The sequence below is a fragment of the Staurois parvus genome, unplaced genomic scaffold (assembly GCF_062004578.1).
Source record: "Staurois parvus isolate SC_StPar_1 unplaced genomic scaffold, SC_StPar_1.0 ptg000732l, whole genome shotgun sequence".
NCBI classification, from domain to species: Eukaryota; Metazoa; Chordata; class Amphibia; order Anura; family Ranidae; genus Staurois; species Staurois parvus.
The window spans coordinates 1,256,240-1,270,122 of NW_028318528.1; the positions used below are offsets into that span (position 1 = coordinate 1,256,240).

Here is a 13,883-nt window from a genome sequence, read left to right on the forward strand (position 1 = left end):
CATTATCATGTTGTGTGTTCTGTGAGAGACCAGATATAGTGAATGCAGGGTCCGGGGAGACCAGATATAGTGAATGCAGGGTCCGGGGAGACCAGATATAGTGACTGCAGGGTCCGGGGAGACCAGATATAGTGACTGCAGGGTCCTGGGAGACCAGATATAGTGAATGCAGGGTCCGGGGAGACCAGATATAGTGACTGCAGGGTCCGGGGAGACCAGATATAGTGACTGCAGGGTCCGGGGAGACCAGATATAGTGACTGCAGGGTCCGGGGAGACCAGATATAGTGACTGCAGGGTCCGGGGAGACCAGATATAGTGAATGCAGGGTCCGGGGAGACCAGATATAGTGAATGCAGGGTCCGGGGAGACCAGATATAGTGAATGTAGGGTCCGGGGAGACCAGATATAGTGAATGTAGGGTCCGGGGAGACCAGATATAGTGACTGCAGGGTCCGAGGAGACCAGATATAGTGACTGCAGGGTCCGGGGAGACCAGATATAGTGACTGCAGGGTCCGGGGAGACCAGATATAGTGAATGCAGGGTCCGGGGACAGGGGATATAGTGAATGAAGGCTCCTTGGATAACGGATATAGGGAATGCAGGGTCCTTGGAGAACAGATATAGGGAATGCAGGGTCCGGGGAGACTAGATATAGTGAATGCAGGGTCCAGGGAGACCAGATATAGTGAATGCAGGGTCCGGGGAGACCAGATATAGTGAATGCAGGGTCTGGGGAGACTGGATATAGTGAATGCAGGGTCTGGGGAGACTGGATATAGTGAATGCAGGGTCTGGGGAGACTGGATATAGTGAATGCAGGGTCTGGGGATACCAGATATAGCAAATGCAGGGTCCAGGGAGAGCAGATATAGTGAATGCAGGGTCCAGGGAGACCAGATATAGTGAATGCAGGGTCTGGGGAGACTGGATATAGTGAATGCAGGGTCTGGGGAGACTGGATATAGTGAATGCAGGGTCTGGGGATACCAGATATAGCGAATGCAGGGTCCAGGGAGAGCAGATATAGTGAATGCAGGGTCCTGGGAGACCAGATATAGTGAATGCAGGGTCCAGGGAGACTGGATATAGTGAATGCAGGGTCCAGGGAGACCAGATATAGTGAATGCAGGGTCCAGGGAGACCAGATATAGTGAATGCAGGGTCCAGGGAGACTGGATATAGTGAATGCAGGGTCTGGGGAGACTGGATATAGTGAATGCAGGGTCCTGGGTTTAGTAACACTTTAACCAAAACCAAGGAAACCAGTTAAGAGAGAAATAAGATATCTGCAGAAACACTTGTGAAAATGATAGGTCACTAGCGGTAGTGCTGACCACTAACGTCTATGATTAAAGTCTCAGTACCCAAAGGGGAAGTATGCACATCAGGAAAGATCAAATCTTTATCAATATGTTTGTTAACTCAATGTACTGAAGCAGCATGGTCAGTCTGACAGCCAGACAGCTAGCAATTTTTAGGAGTGTTCAGCAATCACTTCAGGGACCTAAAATACAACCAAGCGAAGTATGTGAGAATTTCAAATGGTGTTATGCAGGTCCAATACACTGACCGCAGATCACAGACTCACAACTTTAGGAGACTCTTGAATCTATCTACTATTGACATATCCAGAAGTATATGACCATCCAACCTGGGGCAATTATGCTTGATTTCTTGGATCCTTATCCCCTACTAAGAGACTGGGAGGTCTGATTTAGGAGATCCTGTTGTTGGTCGTCCACATCTATGACAACAAGGTGTGGCCACCTTAACCGAGGTCTATTTTTCCCGAGTCATCTTCTAGGACAGCTCACTTGAGAGATAGGGCTCCTCCCAGGAAACACCCGCTCCACCTTTTTTTCCCCTTTATAGGCATCCTCTCTCCCATTGGCCCCCAGTTTTAGTGTTTCCTCCGGCCAGGAAGGAGCTACGCCCGTTTTTTATTTTTTGTCTGGGCTCTCTGGCGGAGTACAGAGGGTCCCTGGCTGAGGCCCCCCCTTCCTCCAAGCGAGGCAGGGGCCTTGTGAGGGGGGAGACCTTTCAGCCAGTTTCATTCTGGGAATGCCCGTTGTAGGGTGGGGGCGTCGGCCACAGATGGTCCCAGCGGGGCTCTCCAGGGGGGTAGAGCCCGCTCCGCCGACCGAGGCATTGGTGCCTTTCCCTGCGGGGTTTCAGGTAAGTCTTACCTGCTCCTAGGATCCCGGCAGCATGGCCAGGAGGCTCGGCTGCGGAGGTCTGGACGCTGCGATCGCGTCACTTCCGGGCGCCGGGTGTCGTCACTTCCGGCGCAGGAGCAGGGAACGGCCGCCGCCATCTTGGAAATGGGCGGCGGACCGTGGAAGGAACCCGTGACACGGCCGCTTCTCCACCGGCGGCCGTGAGAGGGGGGTCGGCGAGGGGGGATCGCAGGGGGGGGGGGGGCGGAGCCCACCAGCCCCTGAAAAACCGCCGCACCGAGGCAGAGTCTGCGGCAGCATGGAGGCAGATCTGTCAGGAGCGGGGGAGGCCTGCAGTAAGGTAAGGGCCTTTGTTTGCCAACTCTCTTTTGTTTTTACCCCCCCTCCCCCCTCCCCTCCCGGGATGATTGGGTACCCCCCACGCACACACAGCCCCCCTCTCCCCCCCCCAGGCCCACGGCTGGAGCTTTCACAGTGGCACAGGGGGGGAGGCGTTGCTGTTACAGACGCATGAACGCGTGTATCTCCTTGTCCCCAGATGGGCCCACAGGAGGAGGATAGAGGGGAGAAGGAAGCTCCTTGTGAGCAGAAAAAGAAGTGTGCCACTTGTAGGAAGAAACTGGCGAGCTCCTGGAGGAAGCAGCTCTGCCAGGGGTGCATAGACAAGCTCATCAAGAAGGAGTCTGGATCTCTTTTTAAAGACTTCCTACAGAATATGACACAGGAGATGTCCAAGACATTTCAAAGCTTCAGGGAACAGAAGCCGGGGCCAGCCCAGGATGAGCCCCAACCGGGCACTTCTGGCACCCAAGGGGGGAAAAAGAGGAAGCTGGACAAGGTAGCGCCGGTAAGGGACTGGGAAGAGGCCGAACAGTCGGACACCTCAGACTCGGAGGAGGGTGAGATTGAGGCTCAGGGCCCAAAGGCAGACAGGTTCCTTTTTCAGGTGGAAGACACGGAGGACCTGTTAAAGGTGATCTATGAGACCCTGGATCTGGAGGAGGAACAGCAGGACCTCTCTCTCCACGACCAACTGTACGCAGGGCTACAGGCAAAAAGCAGCCGTACATTCCCAGTACACCCTGCCCTATGGTCCACGATCAGGAGGGAATGGGAAGAGCCAGAGAAGAAGGCTTTCCTTCCCAAGAACCTCAAGAGACGTTTCCCCTTTAAGGAGGAAGATGCCTCGGTTTGGGAGACTTGCCCAAAGCCAGACGCCCCTCTCTCGAGGATCTCAAAGGACACGGACCTGTCCTTTGAAGACGGTGGGTCCCTAAAGGACCCGATGGATCGGAAAGCGGATGCCTTCCTGAAGAGGGCATGGGAAGCGTCCGCGGTGAATTTTAAACCTGCAGTGGCAACGACCTGCGTGTCCAGGACCCTGGATGTGTGGTTGGGGCAGCTCCGTTCGCATCTGGAACAAGGCACCCCGGGGGAAGAGATTCTGAAGTCCCTTCCGGTGCTGGAGAAAGCGGTAGCCTTCATCGCGGACGCATCAGCAGAGACCATCAGACTCTCTGCTAGATCTACAGCGCTCATAAACACGGCGAGGAGGGCTATCTGGCTGAAATCTTGGCAGGGGGATCTGGCCTCCAAGTCTAAACTCTGTGGCCTGCTGTTTGAAGGAAAACTCCTTTTCGGCCCGGAGCTGAATTCAGTCCTGGAAAGGTCGGCCGACAGGAAAAAGAGCTTCCCGGTCCCCAGCAGGCAGGTTGGACGGAAGGGGTTTCGCCCATCCAGGCGATACACGTCAAGGGAAGCTAGGTTCCAAACCCAGCGCCCAGGCTGGGGCGCGAGAAGAGGCAGGAACGAGCCGAGAGGCAGGGGAGGTTTTCTTTTCAACCCCAGCCAGAATAGACCCAAAACCCAGCCGAAGTGACTGGAGAGGCCAGGTGGGAGCGAGGCTGGGGCGCTTCCACGCACAATGGCTAAGGATAACCCAGAACACCTACATTCTGGAGGCCATCCACAGGGGGTACAGAATAGAGTTCACAAGGGCCCCCCCTCAGAGATTCTTTGCAACACCCCTGCCAAAGGACAGGGCCATGGCGGATGCGGTGGTGGACCTCCTACAAGATATGCTCAGTCAGAACGTTATCTGCCAGTTGAGAGAAGAGGAAAGGGGAAGTGGATACTTCTCCCATTTCTTTCTAAGGAAAAAACTGTCAGGTACTTACAGGATGATACTGAATCTGCGGAAGGTGAACGAGTTCGTGAGGCCCAGCAAATTCCGTATGGAATCCATATACACGGTGAAGGAACTCCTTTCACCTGGGGTGTTCATGGCCTCGATAGATCTGCAAGACGCATACCTGCATGTCCCGATAAGAGAAGATTCCAGGAAATTCCTGAGGTTTGCGCTGGAAGGCGAAAAGGGTCCGGTGCTATTTCAGTTCAACACACTCCCCTTCGGCCTGTCATCGGCCCCGAGGATATTCACCAAGATTCTAGCGGAGCCTTTAAGAGTTTTGAGACTGGAAGGGATAAACATCATCCCCTATTTGGACGACCTGCTTTTATTTGCGGACACAGAAAGAGGCCTGAGATCGCACATCGAACGTACGATATCTTTTCTGGAAAGTTTGGGGTGGCTTATCAACAAGGAGAAGTCACAGCTAACCCCCTCCAAGAGGATTACGTACTTGGGGTACGTCCTGGACTCCGCACAGGCCCGATCGTACCTGACATCAGAAAAAGCCCTCAACCTGCGGCAGGACACAAGGGCCCTCCGGAGGATGTCGACCTGCACGGTCAGGACCGCGATGAGAATAATCGGGCGGATGACAGCGGCAATTCCAGGGGTGCAATGGGCGCAACTTCACTCCAGGGTTCTGCAAAATCACACCCTTTCCCACTGGGACGGCAGCCGAGCAGGTCTGAGTTCCAGGATTCGCATCACGCACGAAGTGAAGGAATCGCTAAAGTGGTGGGGAAGCATCCTCACCTTGGAACGAGGAAGAAGTTGGAGGCTGACCAGCCCAGTGCGGATCACCACGGATGCAAGCATGTCTGGTTGGGGCGCCCACATGGAAGACAGCCTGGCCCAGGGCACGTGGGGTGCAGTAGACTCCAGCAGGTCGTCAAATTACAGGGAGCTGTTGGCAGTTTTCAAGGCACTTACGACCTTTCAGGAAAAGATAAGGGGGAGAGGTGTCCAGATTCTCTCCGACAATACCACTGCAGTGGCGTATTTGAACAGGCAGGGAGGCACAAGGTCCCCAAGGCTGATGGAGTTGGCCGGATCCCTCCTGAGCTGGGCGGAGGAAAACCTGGAGTTCATCACGGCAGTACATCTGAAAGGGGACCTGAACCAGTTGGCGGATCAGCTGAGCCGACGAGAGGTCATCCAGACAGAGTGGTGCCTCAGCCAGTCAGCGTTCGATCAGATTTGCGCCAGGTGGGGCTCCCCCTCTATCGATCTATTTGCCAACGGCCAGAACACAAAGCGGGAAAGGTACTTCTGCCTGCAGAAGGACCCCAAAAGCGAGGGGATAGATGCGCTAGCCCAGCAGTGGGAAGGAGACCTCCTTTATGCCTTCCCTCCATTCAGACTACTGCCGAAGGTGATACAGAAGATCCAGTTGTCTCAAGCCAAAGTTATTCTGATCGCACCATTCTGGCCCAAGAGATCTTGGTTCTCCCGGTTGAAGGAGCTCAGTTTAGCAGACCCTTGGATGATGCCACCCACACGCGATTTACTCTCCCAGGGGAGGGTGATGCATCCTCATCCAGAAAGGCTGTCCTTAGCGGCGTGGCTTCTGAGCGGGACAGGCTAGCAGAAAAGGGGCTGTCGGCAAGAGTGGTCGCCACCCTCTTGGATGGCCGGAAGAGGTCGACGAACGCCTTGTACGACAAGGTCTGGAAGAAGTTTTCCGCCTGGAAGGTCAGAAACGAACCACCAGGCACGCCCATTTTGCATACAGTTCTTGAATTCCTTCAAGCCGGGGCGGATAAGAATCTGGCCGCCAATACCCTCAAAGTACAGGTAGCGGCTCTGTCGAACTTTCTCGAGCTGAGGTTGGCGGCAGACCCATTAGTAATCAGATTCCTGAAGGCTATCTCCAGGCGCAGTGCCCCGTCCTTGCCAAAACTTCCAACATGGGACCTGGGCACAGTCCTGAAGAGCTTTCAGCGGGGGCCTTTCGAACCGCTGGATGAGTGTTCGCTCAGATCTTTGACTCTTAAAACCATCCTCCTCACGGCACTAGTTTCTGCCCGCAGGGTCAGCGAGTTGCATGCCCTTTCAGTGATCGAGCCGTACTGCACCATCATATTGGATAGAATCATCCTCCGCACGGACGCGGCCTTCCTACCTAAGGTCGCGTCACACTTCCATAGATCTCAGGAAATAGTAATACCTTCCCTGGAGGCCGATCCGGGCAGCGCGGAGGACTATAGCAGGTTAGACGTTAGACGGTGTTTGATCACGTACATCGAACGCACGAAGACATGGAGACACTCGTCCCGGCTTTTCGTCCTATTCCAGGGGCCAAGGAAGGGGGACGGTGCCTCCAAGGGCACCATCGCCAGATGGATCAGGGAGGCAGTTTCGGAAGGTTACAAGTCGGCAGGCCTGTCACCACCGCCCGGCCTAAAAGCCCACTCCACGAGGGCCACTGCGGCCTCCAGGGCGGAAAAAGGGGGGGCCTCCCCCGGACAGATCTGCAGAGCCGCAACGTGGTCCAGTTTCGCCACCTTCACTAAGCATTACAGGCTGGATCTGATCGGCAGCAAGGACCAGGCATTTGGCAGGAAGGTCCTACAAGCAGGGTGCCCGCCCTAATGTACGTATTTCTATTCTACTCCTCTCAAGTGAGCTGTCCTAGAAGATGACTCGGGAAAACGCAGTTATTTACCTGTTAACTGTATTTCCAGGAATCTTCTAGGACAGCGTAACTCCCCCCCGATTACTGTTTGATCACACAATTATGTGCAGGTATGTTGCGAACCTATGGGGGATGTCTTTATTACCGGTTTTCTTCTTTGTTTTCTCCTAGGCCTTCGGTCATATTCTTATACTGGGGGCCAATGGGAGAGAGGACGCCTATAAAGGGGAAAAAAAGGTGGAGCGGGTGTTTCCTGGGAGGAGCCCTATCTCTCAAGTGAGCTGTCCTAGAAGATTCCTGGAAATACAGTTAACAGGTAAATAACTGCGTTTTTTTCTGGTGAGTGAGCCATTCAGTTACAGTCTCCACGTGGTGAAAGAGTACATTTTTGGTCTACGAGACTACATCTTCATGGGACTGTCACTATAATCGTCAATATATATATATATAGTTTTTTTTTGTACAGGAACATCATCTGAAAGATGCTGTACAGCGTTCACTACATCATTCATATGTTTTTTAAATTTATTATATGCAATTGATATAGCTCCTACCTATTCATGTATTTTATTGATGGACTAACAAATTTCATATGAATTATATAGGAGATAACACCCCCGCTAGATGGGACTTTAAAGGCATCACCAAAATGAGTAAAAGTTACATCAATCTTTATTGAACATAGATAAATAATAGCCATAAAACATTGAATAGGTGGTAATTTAGTAAATAAGTACAATGGTACCATACAAAATTATGTCAACATAGCATTCAACGCTTTTCAGAGGAAGTCTACTCCTTCAGGGTCGAGACACTGTGCATGAGACATATGGTTTCTAAAGACTGAAACATGTAATACGTAGGTATTACAGTCATAAATTATATTAACAGTTGTAAACAATATTGTTGTATAGATGTCAGAAACACAATACTCACAGCTTACTATGATGGAGACAAAGTAAAAAAATATCAATGACTGAATTTCATTCATTGATTTTTTTTTACTTGGTCTCCATCATAGTAAGCTGTGAGTAATGTGTTTCTAACATTTATACAATATTGTTTACAACTGTTAATATAATTACTTTATGACTGTAATACATATGTTTCAGCCTTTAGAAACTAAATGTCTCATGCACAGAGTCTAGACCCTGAAGAAGGAGTAGACTTAGTCTGAAACGCATTGGATGCTATTTAGGAATGGTGATGCCTTTAAAGTCCCATCTAGGGGGGCTGTTTTCTCCTATATAATTCTGCACTTTGGGGATGCTGGCATGTATTAGATATGCATCAGGATCACTTTTGTTATAAACATAAATTTCATAATGTATGTGTGTCATTTGTTTACTGCAAGCACATGAATTTTATTTGATATCAGTCTTTTTTTAAATCTGCTGTACAGCAGAGCTCAGACTGTAAAGGGAGAAGTTGTGATGAAATGTTCATGTGTCAACAAGTAACGTGTTGCTAGAAGAGAGCAGAGTGACAGAAAGATGAGCTCATCAGTTTGCTGCTGTTCTTTTCACTGTCCAGTCACAGATTGGAGGAGGGGACAAGAACAGTAAGGCCCATTTCACTGCAAGGTGATCCGCTTACTGCACAGATATATCATGCGGTAACATGCATTGTGTGCATTCATTTGAATGGGCTGGCTTATGCACCACAACAGACCAAAAATTTAAATTTGGCTACCACAGTGCAAAATCCACTAGTGCGTTACGGTGCACTGCGCTGGCGTGCCATTCATAACAAATGCCACCACAGTACGTTACCATACCACACGCATGTAACGTTCAATAGTGTGCATTACCGTACTGCACTGGGGTGATTGTGTCCTAAGTGTTCGTGAACTGCAGTAAACAGATATCGAGTTTCCCGCCCTCTCAGACAGGGCTATACTGTGTGGCAGAGCAGTGTAAATCCCATGGCTGGGTAGAAAGAAATTCAAATCTTTTGGCAGGTAAAATATTTCCTTTATAAGCATTTCATCTGTCTATACAGTTGTGCCTGGAGATCAGCTTTCTATTCAGTAGAGTGGGTGATCAAGGGAATTATCTCACTGCCATTGATGGGTTTCTGAGGATAAATTGGCAGTTGCTTTGCTGGAATTGTTGCTCTCACATTAGCAGTATTAGAATTGGTTGAACTTTGATCTTCTTTTGTTCCTCATTTCACATCTTACTGCCAACAGTGTGTTTAAGTCCTTCATGAGTAAACTAACTGGTACTGAACCATGTACCTTCTGACATATCAAGCCCCTCCCATTGCGAGCATTATCCGGTAACTCACCTCTACGGTTAGGTTGCATGGACTCTCCCCTTCGGCTCCCTCCATCTCTCAGGCTGGGAGGAACATATTTTCCTGTTTTGCTAACTGGAGCCTGAGCAGGTTCCGGTTCTGTGAGGAAAATATAATCCATGATTAGCAGTTATTGGTGGTCATAACATGTCCTTCAGGCTTCTAATAACTGACAGTACTGACCAGCCCCTGGAGCTTTCTCCTTGTCTCCTGTGGATAGACCCAGCTGTTCGGCCAGCTCTTTCTGCATGGGGCCCAGAGTGTCTTTGTATGGACACCTTGTGGTCCAATGATCTCCTTTACAAATTCTACAAGACACAATCTTCTGACCCTTCAGCTTGTTCATGGGGTCTTCCTCCTCTTGGTTATTTAGATCCTAGAAAATTAGCAGAACATCAGGTAGAGTCAATCACATAATCCAACCTCCTAACCTGCTGTATCATTAAAGGAAACCTATGTCCTTCATGTGTGTCAGTAACACAACCCAACCTCCTAACCTTCCAAGTCATTTAAGGAAACCAGATATCTCATCAAAGGAAGCCTGTGCCCTGCATGTGAGTCATTCACAAAACCCAACCTACTAACCTTCTACATCATTAAAAGCAATCTAAACTCAGAAAAGTTGGTCACCATTTCTAAACCCTCTTTTTGAAAATTCTAGTTGCTTAAAGTGACAGTAAAGGTGATATTTTTTAAACAAACATGGTATACTTACCTGCTCTATGCATTGGTTTTGGATACAGCAGCCCTTACCCTCCTCTTCTCGTGTCCCCAGCTGCTGCTCCAGACCCCTCCCTCCTGCCAAGTGCCCCCACACCAAGCAGCTTGCTATGAGGGAACCCAAGCAGGCTTGCTCCCAAGCCGTTTTCCCTGTGTGTCCATTCACACACAGAGCGCAGCTCAGCCCTACCCCCACTCTCTCCTTATTGGCCGTCTGTGATTGACAACAGTGCAAGCCAAAGGCTACCGCTGCTGTCTCAGCCAATGAGGAAGGAGAGACCGGGGAGAGTTGAGGATCTCGTGCACATGGCTGGATCAGGATGGGGCTAAGGGGCTGGGGGCACTGTTGCACACAGGTTTTTTAATTTCATGCACAGAATGCATGAAGATAAAAAACCCTGAACCTTTACAACCATTTTAATTGTCTCCAAATCAAATCAACTTTCCAAGTCAGTGCCTTTTTTTTTTCTATGGGTTGTTAGCAATGGCAGCTCTTGTTTTTCATAACAACAACAAAGTCCTTTTTTGTGTTACTGTAATTTTGCGACCTAACAATATGAAAAAGTAGCCTAACAACAAATCTGCAATCTTTAGGATAAATCTATTAAACCCCAAAGCAAAAAGGTAATATAACGCAGCTTTCCAATTCTTAGATATGGTTGCCGCAATGGTTTTCACTTTTTCCCTATATTTTCAACTAGTGATACTGCCAGTAGCACACTTCTTGTCCCTCACTGTACTGTATATCAGGAGCAGCGATGTTGTCACCTTGGGCTGCTCTTCTGTTTTAAACTACAAACTCCCCTATCTCCCTCACATATGGATGATTTTTTGTTTTTTTACAGAAGACAGCTGGGAGGGCCAATACATTTTTTTGAGATTTCACTTCAGTGAAAGCTATGAGGACAATGGATTTCTGGTAGGATCAACCGGTATTTTCTGCACTTGCTGAATAGGTGCTTAAAAGTAGTAGCTTTATTTGTTTTTTTAGCTATATTAGTTTTTTGTTTCCTTTTTTTTTTTTATTAGTCCAAGGATTGGAAACCTGTAAAAGATTACATTTTTGTTCATTAGCTTAGACATCCTTCAATTCCATCTCAGTTAATCCAGGATAGAAATGTTATGAAGTCGAGTTACTGTTCGAAATGCACAGGTCTACAAATGCCTTAACTCTGCAGCCTTTCCTCTGTGTGCACTGCCTGTCACACCCTCAGGGTGCAAATGTTACACTGGAGTTCATTCTCACATCTCAGGTATCAGCTGGGGCTTTACCAAGATCATTTAACCTTTTACGCCAGCACTGGAATTGTTGCAGCTGTTTTTCCTTTAAGATGTAAAGAGAACCTGTCAGTACAGACATTTGGGGCAGACACTTGAAAATGCCCATGCATGTTGCGGGTCCATGACCCCAAGTGTTGCAGCATGGGCAGCTCACCTCCTTGTTTGTGATAAAGGTCATCAGTACATCGTCGCTGACTGTAGTAGTGGCCACATTTGGTCCGGGTGGGTCATATTCAGAATTTCCAAACTTTTTCCAGTTCTGAACAAGAAGGCAGAGAGACATTGAATCACTTATTTCACAGGAAATCCAGTTGTAAAACCATGCAGAATACTTAAAAAAAAAAAGTAAACCAATAACTTGGGTGTGGAAATTTTTGAAAAAACGACGTGTCCAGGGACTAAATCAGGGCCCCAATCGACTTGTCCCTCATGACAATCTACTTGTCCAGATATTTTTTTTTACCAAAACCATATTTTAGGAATATCTGGGGTTTTTAAAAACAAAAGAGGCTTTATGGTGACTTAAACTGTAATATTTTTAACATTGCACTGTATATCTCCTCCTCCCCTCCCTGCCTGTCTCCAGCACCGCACCCGGGGACTAGCAGGGAGGGGGGAGACCTTGCAATGTGATGAACACTGATTGGCTGCTCGTCAGGAAAGGGTGGGTCAGGGCTTATACTTTATCCTTTTCGCTGCCAGAGCCGTTTTTGCACACATTTAAAAAAATTATTTTAGGCCTGAAGATTACACAAAACTCCCAAACATGATATATTTCTGAAAGCAGAGACCTTAGAGAATAAAATAGTGGTAATTCCATTTTTTTATGTTGCATGATTTTACCGCAAAATTGTAGTAAAAAATACAAGTAAGTTGATTTTAGGACACAAAAGCAATAAATTACCCTATTTTTTGTAAAATAAAAACTTGTCAAACCTTAAATTTGTGCGCATTTCTAAAATGGCGACAAACTTCAGTGCTTTTAAAGCTCTTTATAGGTCATCAGTTTAGTGTTATGGAGGAGGTCTGATGCTAGAATTATTGCTCTCATGCTGGCATGCGCGGTGATATGTGACATGTGTATCGCAATCGACTGTTTCAATCGTATGCGCCCCAGCGTGTGCTCTTACGTTTGTACGTGCGTATATGTGGGGGTGGCGGCCTGGTATGTGCTTGGATGTAACATTTTGTACAATAAAAAAACACTTTTTTTTTTCATCACATAGGGGACAAAGTCCCCTATGTGATGATTTTTGGTAACAGGTTCTCTTTGAGACATCCAAGGTCTAAAAGACCCTGGATGGCTCCCCTCTGCTCCACTGAATGTAATATGGTGCACATTGCAAGTGACATTATAGTGCAGTTAACTGACTGTAAATTAGTTACAGGGATGTTGAATTCCTATCTCCAGGCCCGGGCGCGGAGAGGCTGGCACTGTGTGGAAGCATTCTGCGGCAGCGCTGACAGGTGAGCCCTATTGCTTGCCCGCAGCAGGGCTAAAGGTAGAAAAAAAACTACCTGCCCGGTGCCTGGAACTACATGTCCCGGGCGTTGGGCGACAGAAATTCAACATCCCTGTAACTAATTTACAGTCAGTTAACTGCACTATAATGTTACTTTTATTTCAACATATACTTGTAAATGAAAGTAGTTATGCAGGGTAAAGTGAAAGTGTCTCTACAATGGAGCCCCCAAGACCCACTAATAGACAGCTTTTCAGAACATCTGCTGCTCCATCCATCCATCTTACTAAAATCTCTGGTGTTGGTGATCAAGGGGAGAGATGACATCTCTACCTTGGTCACGAGGCAATGCTCTGGTCTTGCAATTGGCTGCTATACCTGAGCACTATCAAGAGGTCACAATAGCCCGTACCTGGAAGTGTGTTGTCACTAGCTGCAATGGTGATAGGGGTGAACAGGAGTGCTTTCAAGGTGAGGAGGAGTGCATTCAAGAGCACCCTTTTGTCATATTGCCCTGCATGGACAAGGTGACAGCGTCTCTTAAAGGTATGGCATTACAAATGGCTGAAAGACAAAGGTTGTAGGCTGGGAACATGAAATGTACTATATTATGGAGGAATGTATATTTTATATTGGATGGTTAGGAGCATTTTTTAATGGAAACCTATCATGAGAGCAATACAGAGGTTGTCATTCTGAATATCTCCTGAAAATGCTAGGTGCCTTACTGTCATATTGACCCTCATGCTTCAGTGCTTTGGGTCATTGACCTAGAAAAAGTAAGTAGATAAGGACATCTGACTTTGCAGATATAAGTAAGTGGTGCAAGCTAGCGACCCAAAAAGTCAAAGCATCAATTCAAAAGCCAAGAAAACAAAAGAATAGAGGGAGGTCAACAATGGCAGACCCCATGCTTCTCTCAAATTAGATTTGTACAGCAAACCTTGGCAACAACAGTGAATGGGTCAAAATACAGCTGCTGTGTAAATACTTGGAAGATCATGACAGTTTGATGTCATTTTTATAATTCAGCAGCGTCTGGAGTGTGGATTGCGAATATTCCAGACTGGTATGGGGGTTGGGCTACCAGGAGGCACTGTCACTTTGATCTAAA

General features: G+C 48.1%; 1 protein-coding gene across 1 annotated transcript in view; it reads right to left on the reverse strand.

Annotated features, from left to right (window-relative positions):
• Window positions 1-13,883, reverse strand: part of EIF3G (eukaryotic translation initiation factor 3 subunit G) — a 37,370-nt gene that overhangs the window by 8,782 nt on the left and 14,705 nt on the right. Inside the window, exons 5-7 of the mRNA XM_089653987.1 lie at window positions 11,461-11,565; window positions 9,489-9,681; window positions 9,297-9,404 (exon numbers count right to left, since the gene is read on the reverse strand). Of these exons, the coding sequence (XP_089510113.1) occupies window positions 9,297-9,404; window positions 9,489-9,681; window positions 11,461-11,565 (406 nt within the window). The remainder of the gene's footprint in view (window positions 1-9,296; window positions 9,405-9,488; window positions 9,682-11,460; window positions 11,566-13,883) is intronic.